We start from the raw sequence: 20491 nt of genomic DNA, 5'->3' as shown, positions 1-20491 counted from the left end.
TGTGTGCTGGATCTGTTCCTGGACATTCCTGGCATCCCTGATCACAGCCCCCAGCTCCTGCCATGCACTGAAGCCTGCAGCACAGGGGTGGGAGGGAAGGTACTTTAAACTCCTTTCAGGGCTGCAGCTCTGGTGTGAGAGCTGCCCCAACACTCCCCTGCCACAACCTGGCACCATCAACCCATACGCATCAGCCTTCCACCATCGGTCAAGGCTGTGTGTTGGGATGGAGGTCTCAGAGCCCTGGGTTGGCCCGCAGCTGGGACTTCACTATGGACACTGGACATGGGATAGAAAACCAGGGAGAGAAGCTGCAGCCTGAAAAGGCAGAGGGAGAGGACTGCCCACCAAGGGTCCCTGCTGTCACCTCCCCCTCTCTGGTACCATCCTTGCACAGCCAGCGTCCCAGCTGCTGCATGGCCCCAGACTTGCTGAAGAGGATGGATGCAGACGGTGGGCAGGGGATGCAGCTGCAGCCAGGTTGCCCGCGGCTCTGCTCGCAGTTTCTACTCTGCCCTGGCGGTGACACTGAGCAGAGGGATGTCCTTGGCCCTGCAGGAAGGCCTGTTCCAGGATGGCACAGCACCAGGCGTTGCTCTGGCTCTGGGGGTACAGCGGAAAACAGCATGGAAAGAAGAGGCCGGCACACACACCGGAGGCTCAGTATAAATACAAATTTATTCTCTTTCCAGAGCAGAGCAGCCAGGACAGCAGTACGTGGTTATCAGAGCGTCAGCCCGCCCGCATTCCTCCCTGCTGCCCTCAGCACAGCCCAAAACCTGCACCCACAGCCCACAGGGCAGGCACACAGCTCCCTACAGTGAGGATCTGCGCCAGTTTGCCATAATTCTGCCTTTCTCTTTTTATGGGGACGCCCTGATCTTGTGCAGTAGCCATACTCCAAGGGTGCCATATACCTGTTGCCATGTCAGCATCCCTCCCTGGGGCACTGCAAGCAGCTCTCTCACCTTGTGCTACGGCCAACCCAACACCTCCATCCTCTCCCCAGGACAGCGACCCACAGAACATTGGGATGCTGGCACCGCGTGCCACCCACCAGGCCCACACCTCCCCCATTGCTTCACGCCTTTGCCAAAGTGCCAACCCCACAGCACGCAGCTCCCTGCTCCCCAGCATGCTGCCTTGGTCCAACAGCCCTCCTCAAACACAGCACATCCAGCACAGCCAAAGCCCCATCCCTGCAGCACGCAGAGATGCACAAACACACAGCCTTCCCTGCACCCTGGCGTGCCCAAAGGCTGCTCCTTTCTATCCATTCCAACCCTCTCCCACTGCGGGGCACCCAAAGCACCTGACTCTGCAGCTTTCTCGACATAACGCAGCCCCTGATCCTACATCACAGCCCAACATCCTGGCAGCCCCCAGGATGCTCCCCAGGACAGCAGGTGGAACAGAGCCCTGCTGCCAGCCTGGCCCCATATCATCCCACCAAGGCAGGGAAGGGTCCCTGCAGGAGCAGGAGTTGGGCTGGACCGAGAGCGAAGTGCAACTACACTCAGTGTTAGGGTTTAATGGCATGAGTCCGTGAGAGTATTTAAGTACAGAATATATATATAATATATAGAAATATATGCAAATTAAATGATAAGGCTCTGTTATAAAGATCCTCCCAAGATAAGGCTACTAGTTGGGCTGAAGCTCTGGTGTGGGCTCGTCCCTACCCCACAAACCCAGCACCTCTCAGAGTCCCATCCACAAGGCCGGCAGTCGGCTGCTGTTACAGAGTTGGCTCAGCCCCTGGGAGGCTGCTCGGTGGCTGCAGGAGCGTTATGGTGCCCATCACCCTAAAGGGCAGAACCAGAGAGGAGCAGGGTGCTGAGCTCTGTGTGCCGTGCAGCTCTTCCTTCTGAGCCTCTCTGCGAGCAGTGCTGTGACCCCACAGCCCCGATGTTCCCCTGAGATCTCCTGCAGCTCACGAGCATGGGGAGAGGAGGGGGCGAAGCAGCTGGGCAGTGGTTAGGCAAAGCCTCTGGAGGTGTTAGATAAGGGAGGTCATACCTGCAAGAGAGATGGGAAGGGAGGAGGTGTTAGAAGGTGGGGGTGGGACGGGGCAGCACTGCCCTGTGGCGTGTTAATGCTGGCACCAAGGAGCATCTCCTTGCTGTATGCATGGGCATTCAGCAGGCGGTCACAAAGCAGCCCCACCTCCATCCCAACCCCAAACCATCCCTGCTGGAAGAGCTTTCCTTGCGCAGCCACGAGAGCTCATACTGCTGCTGTTCCTCTCCTGAAGGCGGTCACCGCAGCCTCGCTGCCGTCACTCTGTCCATCCGCAGCACAGAGCCCATAGGGCAGAAAGGAGCCAACACCTCTGCCCAGCTTGCGGCTCCGAGTGCTGCCCTCGCAGGTGGGAGGGCTCCTCCTCATCCTCTCCGTGCTTGTGGCAGTGGGGGAATCGGTCCATGTGGGGAGGGTGGGATCGGGGCAGGGCTCCGCAGGGGAAAAAACCTCATCTGATGGAGCAGTAGGACGCCAGCGAGGGGGATTTCACCCGAGTACCTCGAGAGTTGGGGAAGGCGCTGCGCAGCTTCTCCATGATGTCCTCCAGGCACACGCTGACTTCTTGTGTTTTGGCTTCCACCTCATCTGCTGAGGGAAAAGGCCGGGCTGAGCGGTGCGTGCATTTTGCAGCCATCAGCCAGGGAGCTCCAAACCTCACCTGCTGCTTCGGTGTCAGGGGTGTCGTGCTCCTTATCCCTCGCCTGGCCGCCTTCAGACTGATGTGGAGATGAAGCCAAGGAAGATGCTGCTGAACCATTGCCATTTGACTCTGCTGGAGGCTGGAGGGAGAAGGGCTCATTGCAAACCTCATTCCATCCTCGTCCCGCACCTTATGCCCACCCCGAGCCCTGCTCTGTACCTGCAGCAGCAGCTCCCTCAGCCGGTGCAGCTGGGACTCCAGTTGCTTGTTGTGATCCTCAAGGATCTGCATGCGGGTCTCCAGGCGGCTCTTGTGCTGCCGGAGGATCCGAGCCTCTGCCAGGAGCTCCTCGTTGCGTGGGTCCTGCACCAATTCGGGGGAACTCGTAGCCAAGGTTGGGGATTCCACTGCCTCATCGTGCTGCCACTTCAAACGCCTCAGCTCTCCCTGGAGGATCCTGCAAGGCAGCCCAGGTCAATCCCACCACTCTCCTTTCTGGAGGATGATGCAGAGATGGAGCCGCCCAGAGGCTTTGCCTGCAGCTCCACTTCATTGGGATGGCAGGCAATAGGCACCCAGCTGCTTCCTAGAGGCTCAGAGCAGAGGCAGGGAAAGCAAAGCCCTCCTGCTGTGCTCGGCTGTGATCCAGCAGCATCTCCACCATCCACCAGGAGCTCAGAGAGGAGAGAGGCAGCTGTGGCCAGGGCCCACTTGAAACAATTCAAGAGGAGTACTTGGGTTTCAAGAGGGGGAACACATTCTAAGGTAGGGCAGGAACCTTTTGAGGAACAGAATCTTGGAGAACACCAAGACCTCACCGAGTTCAGTGCTCCCCAAAGGCTTTAGGACCCATCCTCCAAACCATACCCCACACTTCGGGCCAAGCTGGGTTTCTCCAAGCCCTCGCCTTAGACTCAAGCCCCTGCTTGAAGAGCTGCCTGTGTCCCCAACCTGTTTTCATCCTCCAGGTGGGCCAGGATGCGCTCCAGCTCCCCCTTATCATCCATGGGCAGGCTGCCTGGGACCTGCTGGCTGCCCACAGGCTCCCGGTCCGTGATGGGGCTGGAGTGACGCAGCAAGTATTGGTCCTCATCCCTGTTGCAGCAAGTGGAGGAAAAGTGGTGAGGAACATTGGAGCTTAAAAGTGGCTGCAAGACCCCTGGATAGGTGGGGGTGCCCTAGGAAGGTGGGGATGGAGCCACAGAAGCATGGAGAGGAGGCAGAACTTACAAGCTATCATCAGGGGACAGGCTGTCACTGAAGAAGGAACAGTTCTGGTTTTCCATCTCTGCAAGCCTGGAGGAAATAGAAGTGGCTTGAGACAGCTGGAATGTCAGCTGAATGCACTCTAATTGCAGCAGTCCCTGGAAGACCTCTCTCTGTCCCCAGCGGCAAAGCCACTGCCAAGAGCTGACACACAGCATTCAGGGAAGCATCTGCCCCCCAAACTCCCACCCCACTGCAGCCACACTCTGTGCCACAGCAGTGCTGGTACCTGCTGGCAAAGTGCTCAATCCGAGAGTGCGTGTCAGCGTGAGGCAACATCGGGGAGGAGGCTGGTCTGGAAGAAAAGAACACAGCAGTCAGCAAGACTCGTGGTCCTTGCTCACAGCCAGGGCTTGGAGGGGCTGCCCTCCTGCAATAGCTTAGGGCTGGGCCAGTGCTGAAACAAACTGCCTCCATCCCTGGGCAGCACCCCCACATCAACCCCTGGCCAGCTCCCTCTATCCTTGGCCATCCACCTCCACCCATCCTTGGGCAGCACTCCTCCATCCCATAGCCTCCAAGCAGCATTCCTGGAGATGCCACCTCCCTTCCTTGGTGACACAGCCACCAGCACACTCACGTCTCAGAGAAGTCAGCCTCCAGCACGGACTGCACAGGCAGGTACCCCCTCTGTGGGTGCTTGCTGAAGTACTGCTTGGACCGAAACTTGTTCTTCAGCGTGGTGGCAAAGTCCCTCATGTTCTCGCTGGAGGTGGTCTGCAGAGAGAAGAACGTGGCTGAGGTGCTGGTTGGCATCCTCAGGTAGGAAATGCCCTTTGGGATGGGCATTAACCCAGTGGAGGCAGAGATAAGTCTGGAAGTGAGGAGGACACAGCCCTCAGAAGGCATAGAGGGGCAAAATCAAGCAAGGCAGACATTGCTGGGACAGCATCAGCCTAAGCATTGCCACTTGTGGCAGCCCAGCCCCTTACCGGGGTGTAGTACTCCATGATGGGGTAGTGCAACTTGTTGCCCTTGCTGGCTCGCCCAGTGAGGAAGCAGGTCTGGCAAATATCCACGTTGAACTGCTTCAGGCTGCGGTACCTGCAGAGATCGGGAGGTTGGAGGGAGAAGTGGAGGCAGAGGAGCTGCTGTGACCCATGAGGTACCCGTGAGGTTCCAAACTTACACCCCAGCCCCTACCTGAAGCCCTTGATGGGGCACTGCCGGCACACAGAGCACTTGGTCTGGTGCTTCACCTGCTCTGCCATGGTGACGCGGTGCAGCACGGCCAACCACACCATAGACTGAGGCTCCAGGTTGGCCCACTCCAGAAACTGGGCTGCCTCGATGGCAGGTTTCCCATGGCTCTGGGGAAGGGATGGGAGGAGATGCTCAGGGCTGGAGCCACCCACCGTAGGGCACCGACGGACAGACGGACACCACAGCACTCACGAATCGGAAGCAGCTGCGGATGCTGGGCTCCACGTTGCTGCCCCCAAACGCTGCCACCTCACCCAGCTGCCGTGGCACCTGGATGGCCTCGTGCAGCAGCACACCCAGATGCCTCTGGTCACACAGCCCGCCTGCGTTTGCCACTTGGCTGAAGAGGTCTGCAAAGGGACAGGGAGGGGACAGCCCTGTGAGATGCATGGCTGGCAGCTGGGCTCTGCTACAATCAGGAGGAAAGGAACCCATTGTTGATTAAGTAACTTCATCAGCTCCCAATAACCAGTAGCTGAGAGACCTCTTGAGTCATCGCTCCTTGATTTAACCCATTGGTGATCACATCCTTCCAGTGTCCCACTGCAGTACCACAGTTAAAATGCAGCAAAAGGGCTCACATTGACATCAACACATCTGCCTGGCCATGCAATCTGAGCTTATCCCTTGAAAAGCACCGAATAACTGCTGTCCCGTGGCATTCTCTACACTGCTCCATGCAAGCAGGACCCACGCTGCACCCATGGCTGTGCAAAAACACCTTCTAATTTGGGTGGCGTAGGCGTGGGAGGGAGTGAGGGGAGGTGATGCAGGCAGATTAGTCACTGCACAAAAGCTGCTTCTCTGCTCTTTTTGGGAAGCGAATGGCTAAGCCAGAAAGTCAAAGCACTCCCACTTCCCCCAGCTTGCCAAGGAACTCACACTGAAACTTCTCCTTGACCTCTGTCCCACACAGACATGCAATGCCCGTCTTGAAGGAGAGAGCCCTCATCTTCCCACTGCGGCCACTGCAAAGTGAGATATAACACGGGTGGATTTTTGGGCAGAGGGGTCAGCAAGGCAAACCCGCACCAGCCAGCCCCATCCTGACCAGCTGGGGCCATTTTGCAGCTCCCAAGCACAGCAGCCCCAGCAATGGGGGGATGCCTCAGGGCTGGTACCTGTCGAAGACGTTGAGCAGCCAGTTGAGGCTCATGTCCACGCAGAGCGGCACGTTCACCAGGATGCCCCGCTCCTCCTCCAGCCTCTCGTAGAGGGAGGTCAGGCAGTGGATGACCTCCACCACGTCCATCGCGCGGTCGCTGGGCTGCAGGTCGTGCTCGTTGAAGATTTCCAGGGCCGTGGCCAAGGTCACCATGTCCACTGAGCAGAGAGCGCAGGCAGAGGGATCAGAGATGGGGGGGAAATGACTTGGATAGGAACTGAGAGCAAGGAGACAGAGCTCTGCTGCAGTAGGGAAGAACATGGACGGCATGGGCACAGCTCCTGGAATGGCTCTCTCATTGTGAACCCCACCCCAGATACTCACCAGCCTCTCAAACCACTTTCTGTGTCATTTTCCTTCCCTGCTGCCATGGCTAAAAGCAGCAGTCCCCTCAGGTACTGGCATGGGAGGGCAAAGTTCGAGGTGTCCTGGAGCCAATGTGCCATTTCCACATTATAACACGGTGTGGGAAGTTCTCCCTTCTCCTGACCCATCTGGTGGTTGCACCAGGGATCCCAAATTCACAGATATGGCTTTGCAGCATCCCTAGCCTGATTCAGCACTCACTGCCCTGACAGTCCCATCACCCACCTCCTTGCCCTTCTCAAGTGGATATTGAAAGAGATCACATCACTTCTGGAACAAGGAGATACAGACAGCCAGAACTGATCAAGGAGCACAGGAAAGGGCTCTTTATCCCTTTGCTCTCTGATCCCTTTGACTCACACCCTAGCCCCAAGGCAGACATCCTGCTGTGACTTCGCTCAGCTTCCCAGCCTTGGGCTCATCTCCCAGCACATTCCTGGTGGGCTCCTGCCTCTGACAAGAGGCTGTGCTCATTGAAATGCCTCTTCCAAGGAGATCCACCAGCAGGGAAATCCTACTCACATCGCAGGGCTTTTTGCACCCGCCGCAGCTTCATAGCTGTCCGATAGGCTGAGAACTTGATGTTGTTCAAATCCGCTGCAGTAACACAGGAAAGAAGACAAAAAACACAACTAAATACCCTTGTCTACAGGGCAGGAAGCAGCGGCTGTTCTCAGACACAATGCCCACCCAGCACAAGCCTGGCTCAGCCTCACACCCCGTTGCATTTAGGGCTGAGGGCATCTCACATTGTTCCACATGCAGAGACAAGGGGTTTTGGGGACAGGCTCCTCACCCAGCGTCTGGTACAGCTCTGTCATCTTTGGGTGGTCCCAGCACGTGGTCTGTGCCTGGTGGCTGGAAGCACAGAAGGAAGCCAAGGTGTCAGGCTGGGAATCAAGCACCCAGAGACAAGGAAGTGACCATGGGATGATGTCCCCTGTGCTGGTGCCACAGGCTGCACCCCCAGGACACAGCAGAATAGGGGATGCCCAGGGGGTTGTACCCATCACTGGGGCACGGCTCTGCTGGTCTCAGCTGGAGCTCAGTGCCTCCCCCAGCCCACCCCCAGCTCCTGTTGCTGCCACAGAGCACACTCACTTGATGTAGTATGGCACTTTGTTGGGGGAAATGGCTCGCTCCCAGGGAACCTGAACAGAGGCTGCAAGGAGAGAGGAGCAGAGGTCAGGCCAGAGCTGGGAGCTCCCTGGGGTCAGCGCTGCTGATGGTGGGTGCTCCCCAACCCCCCATCCTCAGGTGCTGGCAGAGGTTAAGACACTGCCCATGAGAGACCTCAGGAAGATGAGGGCTCATCCTATGCTCATCCCACCCTAGAGGAAAGAAGCCTTTCTGTGACCCTCCCACCACCCCACAGGCATCTTATCAGTTCCAGCAGCTGAAAATATCATCCTTCCTTCCTCCCAGCTTGGAGAATGAGGGCTGTAGAGGCACCAAGTCTCCACTGAGACTTGTCAGCCCCACAGGGCTCAGCGTTGCTGCTGCCTCCTGCACCGGGTACAAGATTTATGAGGTGTGCTGCTTCAGCTTTCGGGAGTGCTCTGCCCAAGGACCTGCACCCCATGCTGCTGTACCCCAGCTCAGCCACTGGGACCTGCCCACGTACAGGAGAGGAAGTGCTGGGATCCCGGCCCGAAGTCCCGGTGGGCATCTTGGAGCTGCTTCAGGCGTTCGTTGATGGAGGCCTGCAGGATGGACAGAGGAGAGTGATGGCACCCGTTGGGCATTTGGGATGGCAACCCCATTTGGAAAGTTGATGGATGGACCCAGATGTGCTCCAAATCATCTTCCTCACCTGGATTGCACATTGCTCAGCCTTCAACTTCCTCCCACAGGCTGGGGAAGTACAACCCAAATCTCCATCCCACCCTTATGCATATTTTCACAGATATCAATGCAATCAGAGCAGCTAATGACCCCCATCAGATCCCACCTCGCCTCACGTCACCTGCAGCTGCTTCCAACGTGTGTTGATCTGCTCCAGGGTGCGAGAGTTCTCCATGGACAGGTGGACATCGGAGATGGCGAGCTGGTGTGCAAGGTCATTGACCACCTTCACCCCATCCTTCATGGGAGAGAGCTCCTCTTTGAAGAGCTGCAGCACCACATCCAGGCACAAGGCAGGGAAGGAAGGAGAACCAAGATGTCAATACCCAGATGTGATCCTTCTGCTCCAAGCTGGGAGTCAGCTGGGGTCAGCTGGCTGCTGCCCAACCCTCCTGCAGACCAAAGCCGGATCCTTCTCAGAGCCACAAGTACCTTGGTCGACTGGATGTGCTCTGGCAAGGAATCGATGAAGAGGTCCCCGATGGGTTCCCAGGTTTCACGCACGCTCTCAGCCTGATCCAGCGCTGTGCTGAGCTCCTCCATGGCCCCTTTGATCTCCAGCAGCTGCTCCAACGTCCGCTCGATGTGCCGGTGCTGGTCCACGCAGCGGGCTGTCAGCTTCTCCCACAGCTCGCTGGCTACGTTCGCCTGCTTCCAGACGAAGCGGCTGATGTTCTGGATGCGGTGCCGGGGAGACACATCTGAAAAAGCAAAGCAGGTGAGGCACACAGAGGGCAAAAACGAGAGCCGAGGACAAAAGCACAGCTCTATTTTCTACCAAAGAATCAGACAAAGATGATGTGCTGCGGCAAGAGGCAGAGCAATCCGTGTCACACCAGCCACCCCCCTCCAATCCCACAGTCCAGCCCCAGAAGGGCCATAGGAGAATGAGGAACGAGGGCTCCACAGACCTTTGCTTTCTGAAGTTGGCTCTTCCAGTTCCTCAAATGGATGCTGAGAGAGGAAAGCCTGCGCTGACTCTAAGACAGAGTAAATGTACGGCCCCCGGGACTTCACCTCTTCCATGAAAGCCTGGAGAGGAGAGCAGGGCACGAAGGAGATGACAGGCTGAGCTGGAGAATTACATCCTGCTGCCCTTTGGCTGAGGGCTGCAGTGATTTATTCATCCAGTGCCCACATGGGCCACCTGCAGAGACTCCTCAGTGACATCAGGGCCATGGGTGCAGATGCATGCCCTCAGCCCGGGTTGGTACACGGGGACGTACCGCGTGCGTCTCCTTCTCCTGCTGCACCAGGAGCACATCGCCACGCAGGGGCAGCTGTGCCGACAGCTCCTCATCCTTCTGGCCCAGCCAGTCGATGATCTCCTGGAGGGGCACCTGCAGCTTCCCACTGTGGTCGGAGAACGCCTCCAGACGAGCCCTGGAGGAGGGCAGTGACAGCGTGGGGTCACCAGGACGGGGCTGTGGCCCCACAGAACTCCCAGCTATGGGGACGCTGTGTCTGCAGGTGGGTGGGAGGTGCTGGGCAAAGGATGCTCTGCAGACACCCCGTGCATTGCAGCTGGCAACAGAGCACCCAGGACTGTGCTCCGGGCAGCGCAGGGGGCTTGGCTCTATGTCTACACAGCTGAGCAGCTTCCAGGAGTCAGCAATGAAGCAAGAGGCGATTAACACGCCCCAGTTAAGCTCTCTGTCCTGCTGGCTGGAAGCTGCAGCCTCTGAAGGTTGAGCTCATATGGGTAATGAGCTCGGAAAGCTCCCAATGAGCACAAGCAGCCCACGGGGCTGGCCAGAGGTCTTACCGAAGGCTGTGAGATTTCTTTTTGATCTCGTTCCAACAAAGATTCATCTCCAGAGGGGCCTGCGGCCCAGCAGCACTGTCAGGAACCCGGGGGGTTACACACGAAGCTCCTGTGCCATCCTGAGAGCCTTTAACCTGTGCAGAAACAGAGCTGGCTGGGATGTGATGCCCAGAGGGAGCTGCCAGCACTCACAGCACCACACCCAGTGCCAGAAATGTGGGACTGCACCACTGCTTCTCCCCTACACCTCCCCAGAACCACCAGTGGCACAAGAGCTGCTCCGATGGGAGCAAATAGCAGCAGAATCTGCCCCGGATGTGCACAGAGCTCCATCAGCAGCACAGCTGGAAAACGGGTGCTGTGCATCCTCAGTGAGTGAGCAATTCTGCCCTAAGCCCCCACCACTGCCTCACACCCATTTCCTCTAATAGTGGCAATGAAATCGTTGTGCTCACTGACCATACCAACAGGGGCTGGCAGGACCAAGAGCATCTCATGGGACTTGGGTGAGCAAGGCTAGGGATTTCCTTTCCAAAGAAGCATGCAGTGTGTACACACACATACTCACACACACACTCACACACTACATTGCTACAAGCAAGGTGTCAATGTACTTTGTGCACAGCATTCACTCTCATGCTACTTTGCTACCAGAACTCATTTGGGGGCTAATTATCCCCAGGTGACTAATGAACCACAATAAACTGCGTTATCGCTTCCTAAACAGCCCATGCAACAGGCAAACTTCTCCAGAGAAGGCAGCAGTGTTTCCAAAGGGAAGGTGTTGGTACTCCTTGCCTTGACAATGGGCTGCTGGAGTGCTCCAGAGCAGCAAGCTGGGAGAGCCACCAGCCCCAGAGCTTGGCCAAGCAGTGCCCACTGTGTGCTGGCTCTCATGGAGGGAGCCAAACCCAGCTCTGCTAAGTTTGCTCCTTCCAAGGGCATCTAATGCCGGTTTGCAGGCTGCTCCCCCGCCCTGCTGCTCCAGGAGCACTGAGAAAAGAGAGAAACCTGTCGCCCACAGAGCTCACTGCGATCTTGGGGCCATACATAATGAATCACTTGAGCTAAAACTGCTGCTCACACATGGGGAAAAATAAACACAAACCAACAGTCTGCCTGCGTAGCTCCTCCTGTTGCCAAAGTGAGTTGCCACTCAGGGATGCCAAAGCAGGAGAGCAGCTCTACCTGTATGCAGTGCAGCTTAGCAGCAACCACAGCCCTTCTAGCCCAGGTGTTCAAAGCCCACAGCACACTGACTACAAGCTGTGGATCAGCCAGTAGTAGTGGCCAGGCATGGGCCACCTACCCCCCTAGGACGACCCCTTGCAAGCAGGCAGAGGGCAGAATCATTACCATCTACCCGAGCATCCCCTGAGCACCCCTTCCCCAGGTCTGCAGCAGCCTGGGCCCACATCCCCCTCCACCCCATAGCAGGATTCTTCCCAGGACTCACGCAGGCTCTGGTGATGTCTCCTGCCTGCTCGGGGTGCAGCAGAGCTGCTTGGAGCAGACATTGCCTCGGTTCTGCTGTGCAGCAGCGGCTGCCCGGGAGGCAGTGAGCACAGCTGTGAGCACAGCACAGGGCTGCCCCAGCGCTGACCCCCCAGGAATCTGGAGGGGGGCGGCTGTGCCTCCTCGCCAGCCTCAATCCCAGCTTTGTGCCTGTGGCATTCCTGCAGCCTCCAACCTGCCTTAACCCCCGGGGTGCCACCGCTGCACACCCCTCACCCTATGAGGCTGGGGGGCACACGAGGGTCACTGCCAGGGGTAGGGGTACCCAGGTCCCAGCAAGCTTTGACAACCCAGAAGGCGAACCCGCCCTTCAGACTTAGCCCCAAGGTGTTCTCCATGCCCCAGCTCAGTGCTAGGTGCCAGTACAGATACTCCTGTCCATCTGGGTGTAAAGAGTTTGTTTTTGCCAGCAGGCTCTGGGCTGGCTCCCCATGTCCCCCACAGTCCTGCTGGCCAGCATTGTTCCCGTGCTCTCCTCCACCTACAGGGAGGGAATGAAAAGCTCCCTGTCTCCCTGCACATCTGACCGCTGGTGGCACTGCCAGCTGCTTCTCCCACTACTTTACCCATTCCCAAAACCCCCCAGCCCCAGAACCACAGGATGGAGCAAGGCTCAGCCAGCTGTGGCAGCCTGGGCAGAGTGCTCAGACTGACTGGGACAGCAGAGGAAGGCTGCAGAAAGCCAGGAAGGAGGAGACCCTGCTAGGTTGACACTGACTCAGAGTCAACACCCCACGCAGGGACAGAGAAAAGCTCAGGTGGATGCAGCCCAAACGTTCACACCTTTTCAGTGGGATCTTCTCTCCTCCACTCCACTCCACTCCTGCAGAGCTGCCCTCTTTGTTCCCAGTGCAGGTGAGCAGGAATGCTCAGGACAGAGCATCCTCAAGAAAAACAGCCCAGGAAGAGAACAGTCTCCTCCACCCCACAGCACCTCAGTCTTTGCTTCTTTATGCGCTTTCCAGCCCTTCCTTTCCCTCATCAAACATTCCTTTTCAGCCAAAGCCGACATCCTTCCCCACGTCCAAGGAAAACAAACCCATCCAAACACATCAGAGCACCTGGCAGCAGCAGCAGCCCCTTGTTTCTTATTCCAAAGGAACATTTAAAAGCAGCTCTGCAGATTGTCCCTCGCGCTCTCCTTTGGGAAACACTTTGCAATCCAAGCACTGACGGGGAGGTAACAGCCTTCACGACACACGAGGCAATGTGGGGTCGGGGTGGGGGTCCCCACTTGCTCCATGGGCACACACACTACAGGGGCTTTTACCTGGGACAGCGGGTGGGCAGCAGATCCACGCCGCGCCTGCTCAGCCACGCGCCACTCAGGACACCGCGGGACGACGAAGGGCCATTCCTGCATCACCAGGGGCTGCATGGGCACCGCCGCTCATGGGGACGGGGAGGACCCCGGGCACCTGGAACAGAGTAGAGCAGGCAGCCCCTCCTCACGCTGAGCCCACGTGGGGGCTGAGCACCTGCAGGTGGGTCAGCTTCTCTCTGCCATCGCAATCTTTTTTTCTTCCTGACTCGACAGCCAATTCTTTTTTCCCCCCGCTTCTTCGCACCTCATTATGTAATTTGCCATCCTGTTGGCCCACACACGATGCTACGTTTAAAAAAAGCACCGGGTTTCCCAAAGCACAGGAGATGCCTGCATGAAAAGCAGAGCAGGGAGAGCTCCCACCGCACCCAGGACAGACAATACCTTCAAACACATCGTATCTTTGCTGTTGAATCCAGAAAGGAAATTTCCCAGCACCTCACTGCCTCTCCTCGCCAAACTGGTTCCCTTTTTATGCGCTTTTTATTAGGAGCCATAAAAGTCACAGTTTTATTCAATTTTTAAAACCTGTGCGACCATAAAGCGATCCAGCAGCAGCCCCACAACCGCTGTGCATAGCCAAACAAACCCTCCGGCTGCTGCTGGTTTGTTTTTATTGCCTGGGGTCCGACTGAGCCAGGACGGCAGTTTGCCCCATTGTCGACGCTGCTTCCTCTTTATGCAGAGTGGATGAGAAGAGAAAGCCCAGAAAGAAGCAGTGTGAGAGGTGCAGGAGCTCGGTGCAGGGCTCAGGGCTGCCGCTCCTTCTCCCCAGCCCTGTGTGCTTCCCCTGCCTTCCCCCTCCGCTGCATACATTCAGAGAACAGCTTATCCTCTGATGTTTTTTTTAATCCCTTCGCAATTTCTGCTGCCACAATTCTCCCCATCTCCAGCCGAGCAGCCCGCGCTGAGCTCTCCAATGCACACATAATGCAGAGTCCATCCTCTTCCCTTCCTGCCACTTGCACAAATGAGCATCACAGAATGCACACGGCAGCACCTTGCCCTGCTGCCTTCCCCAGCGCAGACACATCACAGCTCCAAATGCCTTCGGGGCCTCGTTGGGTAAACTCACCCATGGACAGGAGACAAGGACATCCCCTATTGCCAGAATAGCAGTGCTGGCAGGGGCTGAGCTGGCCCTCACCCTCCTGAACACTTCATGGATGAGAATTTCATCTCTTGGATGTGATTCTCAGGGCGCAAAAAGAGATTTTGCCTCAAATTGCCTCCGTGGAATCCTGCTGAGCTCCAAGTGGGAAATTCACGGCTTTGGGTAATGAGGTTCTGCGACATCTCCCAACAGCCACCAGCCTGCAAGCACCTCAGCTTTCCACCAGCATGGAACTGCTTTTTGCTCAAGGATAGATCTCTGTGGCTGGGGTCGGTGCTGCTCTGCCCTCTGGGTGTGAGGCTGGCAGCTCTCTGCTCTGCACCTCCTGGCTGTGGGGCTCCTCGCCTCCCTGGACCAAGGCATGGTCCCATCAGACACAGAGCTACAGCACTTGGGAACAAGAGTCCATCCCAGGCAGCTGCTGACATCCGTGCGTGGAGAACCCAAGAGAATCTGAAAATAACCCAACAGTACAGCAGCCAGCACAGAGCCACACATTCAAGGGGAGAGACAAGCAGACGGCAAGGCAAGGCTGCGAGCAAACCAGTGCGTGAGCCCTTGCCAAATCCCAGCTCCTGCAGAAGGAGAAATATTCCTGCTCTGCTCTGTGCCATAGTGCTGCAGCCCAGCACTGTGTTCAGGCCCTGCAGCACACAAATCAGGTGTCTTGGGGATGTTCCTGGGCTGCATGGCCATTGCTGGCTGTGGCTGCTCACCAATAGGAGCTGGGTCCCACTTCACTGTGCTGCAGCCAGGTGTCAGCGACAAAAATGTGGGTGATGAAAGCAGCCTGGCTGAAAGCACATGCAGGCACTGGGAGGGAAGGCAGTGAGCACATTCTGGGAACTGGAGCAGGGTTGGGATGTAAGAACAGAGCCTCAGTCCTTGCAGAAGCACAAGAGGACAGCAAAGAGCTCCTCCAGCCTGGGGCACTGTTTAAAACCCTCCTGACAGAAACCCAGCCCCAAGCTGTCCCCAGAACCTGGGAATCCCCACCATGGTTTGCACTGCAGCCTCCCCATATCTCTGTGGGCAGCCCCAGGATGGGGACTCATCTGGAAGCCAGAATCCCATGTGGGTGTTGGATTTGCAGTTCTCTCTACATGAAAGAGCAGCAAATACAGCACGTGGGGCAAGAGGTCCCTCCATCACAAGGCTGATGTTTTGAATTGCTAATCATCTCAAGATGTTCTTTCCGGATTGAATATTTCCACTTCAGATCCTGGCCTTTAAGGGGAAAACAAGGCAAGGTTTAGAGACAGGGCAGCTCAGCCCTTGTCCCAGGAGGGGAATGGAAATACAAACACACTCCCTGCTGTTGGAAATGTTAATGGCTTTGTTGTTGTTTAGCTTACAGTACCAGAGAAGTAATAACATTTCAGCTCAGTGTCCTTTAAGGGGAAAGGTGGGAGGCTTGTGGATATTTCAAAGTTCAGCTCCCATGTATCCACTCACAAAGGGAGCATTCCCAAGCTGAAGGCAGCAGGACTCCCTCAGTGGTGCAGATACACATCCTGTTCCACCAAAAATAATAATAATAATAAATGGCTTTCTGCATCTGTAAGTAAGTAGTTGGAATCTGAGATCTGTGGCTGGTGGATCTGATTCCCAAGACCCCACGAGGTCAAGGCGTGGGGAGACAGAAGACCTCATCCCATGGAGGCTGAGCTTAAAGACAACACAAGGAGAGGAAGGACCCACACCATGATGGAGGGCTCCATCTCTTTACAAACCAGGAGCAGATATTCAGCCACCCTCCATGGAAACCACCCTCAGCCCCCAGTTCTGCTAGTTCTGCTCTACAATGGCCAGCAGCAACCACCCATATGCGTGGGCACTGAGAGCCCCATCATCTCAGTGCTCCAAAACCCAGATGCCAAACAAGACACTGCATGAATCTTCATCTCCTGTGACACAACCTGTCCTTCCAGGGCGCTCCCTGCCCCATGGTTAATGGCAGCACAGGGCCCCTCAGTGAAGCAGATGTCCTTAGCAAGTTGCATGAAAGCTTTGGTGCACGTGGTGGAGGACATGTGTTGTGGAAGGGACTCTAGTCACTAAGTGGGCACTCTCCCACTGAACAAGCCACAAGCTGAGATAACCACTTAGGTTTTGAGCTCACAACCAGAAAGGGATACGGAGGTGTCATAAGTCTTAACAAAGAAACAGAGCCTCTTCTGCTGCATCTCTGTTTTCCCAAGCCAAAGAATACACACAAATCTCAGGCTGAATAACAGCACCGGTTACATTCCTCATCCAGGAACTGGGGATCTGGACGTCCCCAGCCAACAGTGTGTGCCCATAGGTGGCCATACCAAACAACTGCTCCTCTCTGCACAGAAATAACTTGTGGCAATTGAGGAAGATCTTGAGATCTCTTTCATGTGCCCTTCCTGACTCACAGCTGGGTTTGAAGCTGCTCTCTCCAAAACTCGCTTTGCTGAGGGATCCTTCCCATCCTTCCTCCTCCTGCAGTTAAGCAGGCACTGCGTACCAAGCTTTGCACCTTGAAACCCAGCCAAGGGTTCACAGCCCCTTAGGGCTGGATGGGCAGACAAAAGGTGAAGGGGCTGAAGCCAGAATTCTCCCCATGCCCAGAAGGGACAGCAGGGCAGCAATAACTGTTTTAATGACTGTAAGGAGGCTGCAGAGCACTCTGCCTGCTCTGTAGCCCTGCAGCCAGACTATTTCCACCCACTGAAAGCCCCAAGTCTTCTGCCTGCCTTTCTCCTCCAACAACCTGTGCTGCCTTCCCCACTGTTAGCAGAGGAACAAGTCCTGCTGCATGGTGAGAAACACATCACCCATTTGCCATGCCACTTTCAGCTTCCTCGACACTTTATTTCTCATTTCTGGTGTTAAGATCTGTGCACTGAGAGCTCTGCCCCCACCCCAAGTCTGGTCCTCATCAATTGCCCCCACTCCATGCTACCCAGCCATGAGAGGTCCCATTTCCTTCCCTTCCTCAAGCTGTGTTGGATATGCCTCATTTTTATGCTAGAGGAAACAGTAAAGGAAAATGGTCTGGAGCTATTTTGGCTTCATTCCGACAAACTGTTTGATCTTTAAACACCTGTGAAAATGAGGGTTTTGGAAGAGCAAATTCCTCCTGCATTTTCAGGAGATTTGCAATTCGACTTCCAGGCTTTTATCAGAGGCACCCAGCCTGGAGTGGAGGACCTGAACGTGCTTCTCAAAATGGAGTTATAATCAGAAATTCACCGTGCACCTGGGAAGCCAGGGCTTCAGTTGAACCCATCCACTCCCTCCCATCCCCTCTCCACTTTGCGTACTTTTGAGAAGAGCCATTGCAACCTGGGCAACCCCACTCACAGCTGTGGTCCTGAGCACTCTCCATGAGTGTCATTTATCTATCCCAGGAATTCATTCCCTTTCATCTCCCCTCCCACACTGTACACCTGGCAGCATTCTGCACGTGGAACTGGGATGTGGTGGTGGAGGTGGCCCCAAACCAAGCAGGCAGAACAGCAGGAGCCCGTCCCCATCCTGAAAGGGTTTTGCATGGGATCTTGTTTGCAGGAGACTCAGGGCAGGCAATTAAGGTCACCCAAAAAAATAAGCAAGAGAAAATACTCATGGCTCCAGAGAGACAAAGATGTGGCAGGCAGAAAGAAAGTGCAAAGGGCAGAGATGAAATGTGACCACACTGAGATCTGGTTGCATGATAAAAACCTAACCCAGGCTGCCCAATTGTCCCATGGCAGCACAGGGCAGTGGCACAGTCCCTGCTTCAGTGATCTCACTCTGCAGAAGGGAAGACTCAACACCTCAGGGACTGCGCTGAGGACTGGGAGAGCCTGGTGTGCACCAGGTGGCACTGAGCCACAGTCACCCCACGAGGCATCCCGCCTGCTCCGAGTGGCTCCACACACATGGCAGGGTGATCAGGAGTGGAACATGAGGCCTTGAAAGAGGAGGATGAGGAGAAGGAAGCTGGGATAGGGAGGATCAAGACATAAAGGGAGCGGTGCTGCACCGGGCAAGGCAGTGAACAAAAGGGCAGTGCTGGGACAACAGCCCGATCCCTGCCTGTGCCCTACAGAACGCTCCTGGGAGAACAGCAGCAGGCCAGCACACAGCCTGCTCTGAGTGGTCCTGCAGCTCAGCCAAAGGGGAGATGAGCCTTCAGCAGGGAAAGGAGGAAAGCTGGCACAGCAGGGACGCTCTCTGCTTTGTTTGCATTTAGCATCCTTAAAGTAATATCCTGATCCCTATCGCTAAAGCAGCCTATATCAGCACCCTTATCCGACCCCCAGCCTCCCCTACGGGAACAGCATCATTAACCCCCCCCAGCCGTGCCCCGCGTGCCCCCAGCCCCTTTCTTTTATGCTCTGTGAGTTCCCTCGCCCGCACGGACGGCTGCAGATCTCTCTGAAGGGATGCACGCACACCCAAGGCACCCGAGGACAGCCGCCCCTGCTTCCCCCTTCCCAGCCCCACGGTGGCATTTCAGCACGGCCTACCTTCCGAGCATGCCAGGTCGGGAAGGCGGGCAGCAGCCGGGAGCAGGGGCTGTGAATCAGCAGAGAAGTGCCCGTGACAGGGCTGCATGCTGGGGCTGAGCCTCCTCCGCCGCCACGTTGCTATGCGATCGCCGGGACCAGCAGCATCTCTCCAGCACGCCGAGATACCCTTGGGTCTGTTGGAGGGAGGAACAAGGACAACGCCGTGCTGTTTGGACCCTTTGGAGGTCCTTTGGCCACCAGCCCGAGGGAGGGGAGGGAGAGCAGCGGGGATGCGAAGGCAGACACACGCAGGAGGAGGAGGAGACAAAATACACATGGAGAGAGAAGGGGGTGGCAGGGGGGGGAGGGGGAGAAAAAAGGGAGGGGGCTGGAAGGCAAGCAACACAAAAGGCACCGTGCTCTGACCTCTGGACACCCTGCACAACAGCCAGGTTCAGGTGTGCATCCCACTGCTCAATGGGGCTCTCATTGTGTATAACTTATGGCCATGCTCCTGTGCTGGTAATTGCCAGGCATGGTCACCTTGGTCCTGACCTGCAGTTTGCAGTGAGGTTTAGAGTTTATTTTTTAAAATGGGCTGTCCTTAAGGTAAGAAGTAAGAATGAGAGGGGAGCTTGATATCTGTCACACTGCCTTTTCTTCTTAGAGAAGACAAAGGAAGAGCCCTGAAGAAATCCTTAACCAAAGGTGTTTAAACACGAGGGTGGTGTCAGAGAGCAGAGGTAGAAGCTGAGGGTAGGACCAGAGCTGGAATTTGGGTCTCAGTCCACATATAACATCGTCTGTGGATCTTTGGGTCCTCCCAGGCAAGGCGTTTGAACTCTGTCAGCGGTGTTATTTTCACATTATGGGAAAAGAAGCCGAGCTCCATGAGTTGGCTGTGCAGAGCTGATCCCCATCCCATGCTGTCACTGCTGGGTTATCTCAACCTGGGGAATGTAAGCTCAGGTAACGCTTCAGTTGGTTTGAGGACCCTGAGAACAACACTGATGCCGTAATGCTGCTGTGAGGTGGACACGAAGGGACCAACCTGAGGACAGGTAGGCACTGCACGCCTCCTGCTTTCAAAGCCTCAATAGCATCTGCCTCCACAACAGCCACAGCTGCGCAGCAAAACCTGCCCTGAAAAGCTGTATTTGAAGTTAAAAAACAAACAACAAACCCAAGCCCTGGGTGTGGACTGGGAGGCGGACCAGGACTGTCTTTCTCCTGGGCTATTTTCATGCATGCTCACACACAGATAACTGCTAGGTTAGCTGAGGAGAGCGAGGGGGGAAAAAGCACTGCAAGGGTTGCCTAATCACTGGAAGCATTCAAGGCCAGGTTGGATGTGGCTCTGGGCAGCCTGGTCTGCTGGTTGGCAACCCTGCACATAGCAAGGGGTTGGAACTGGATGAGCATTGTGCTCCTTTGCAACCCAGGCCCTTCTCTGGGCTGCCCAGCGGTCCCCATCCCACCACTGCACAGAGGGATGTGAGCAGATCAAAGTGCATCTGTCACCAACACTGTAAGGAACATGACAACGTGCACAAACAAAGCAAGGACGTATCAAGCCGAGTTACACATGCACAGGAGATGGACATCAGCACACAGACACGAGCAGACAGCAGGAATGGCAAAAATAAGGCACTCTGCAGTACATGCCCCTGCACGATCAATAATTTAGGATGCAGCAAAACACACAGTTTAGGAACAGGAGGACGCAGGCAGGAAATAATCTCTCGTGTCAGCTTTGCTTAAGTTCTTAGACAAACCAGAATCTCTGGTGGATGACTTGCC

The 20491-nt window shown here is 56.0% G+C and overlaps 1 protein-coding gene across 5 annotated transcripts; it reads right to left on the bottom strand.

The window, feature by feature from the left end:
* Window positions 1-1516: 1516 nt before the first annotated feature.
* On the bottom strand, window positions 1517-18982 carry DRP2 (dystrophin related protein 2). Of its 5 annotated transcripts, none has more exons than XM_052673459.1 (24): window positions 18710-18982; window positions 13058-13205; window positions 10273-10406; window positions 9734-9890; window positions 9419-9539; window positions 8940-9208; window positions 8629-8775; window positions 8287-8365; window positions 7764-7824; window positions 7459-7520; window positions 7185-7259; window positions 6253-6454; window positions 6014-6099; window positions 5324-5481; window positions 5072-5238; window positions 4861-4972; window positions 4509-4645; window positions 4158-4223; window positions 3893-3958; window positions 3614-3757; window positions 2882-3119; window positions 2681-2801; window positions 2521-2610; window positions 1517-2019 (listed from the first exon to the last, which is right to left on the bottom strand). In XM_052673459.1, the coding sequence occupies exons 2-24, from the start codon at window positions 13163-13165 to the stop codon at window positions 2000-2002; spliced, it is 2820 nt and encodes a 939-aa protein (XP_052529419.1). In that variant the 5' UTR covers window positions 13166-13205; window positions 18710-18982; the 3' UTR covers window positions 1517-1999. The 5 variants fall into 5 exon arrangements, with proteins under 5 accessions (XP_052529419.1, XP_052529420.1, XP_052529416.1 ...); XM_052673460.1 differs by having other exon boundaries at window positions 2521-2607; window positions 18710-18981; XM_052673456.1 differs by having other exon boundaries at window positions 1517-2610.
* Window positions 18983-20491: the final 1509 nt, after the last annotated feature.

The sequence above is a fragment of the Tympanuchus pallidicinctus genome, unplaced genomic scaffold (genome assembly GCF_026119805.1).
Source record: "Tympanuchus pallidicinctus isolate F22 unplaced genomic scaffold, pur_lepc_1.0 scaffold13, whole genome shotgun sequence".
Lineage (NCBI taxonomy): Eukaryota > Metazoa > Chordata > Aves > Galliformes > Phasianidae > Tympanuchus > Tympanuchus pallidicinctus.
Note: the sequence above shows the minus strand (reverse complement) of the source record. Positions and strands in the feature narration are given on the sequence as shown.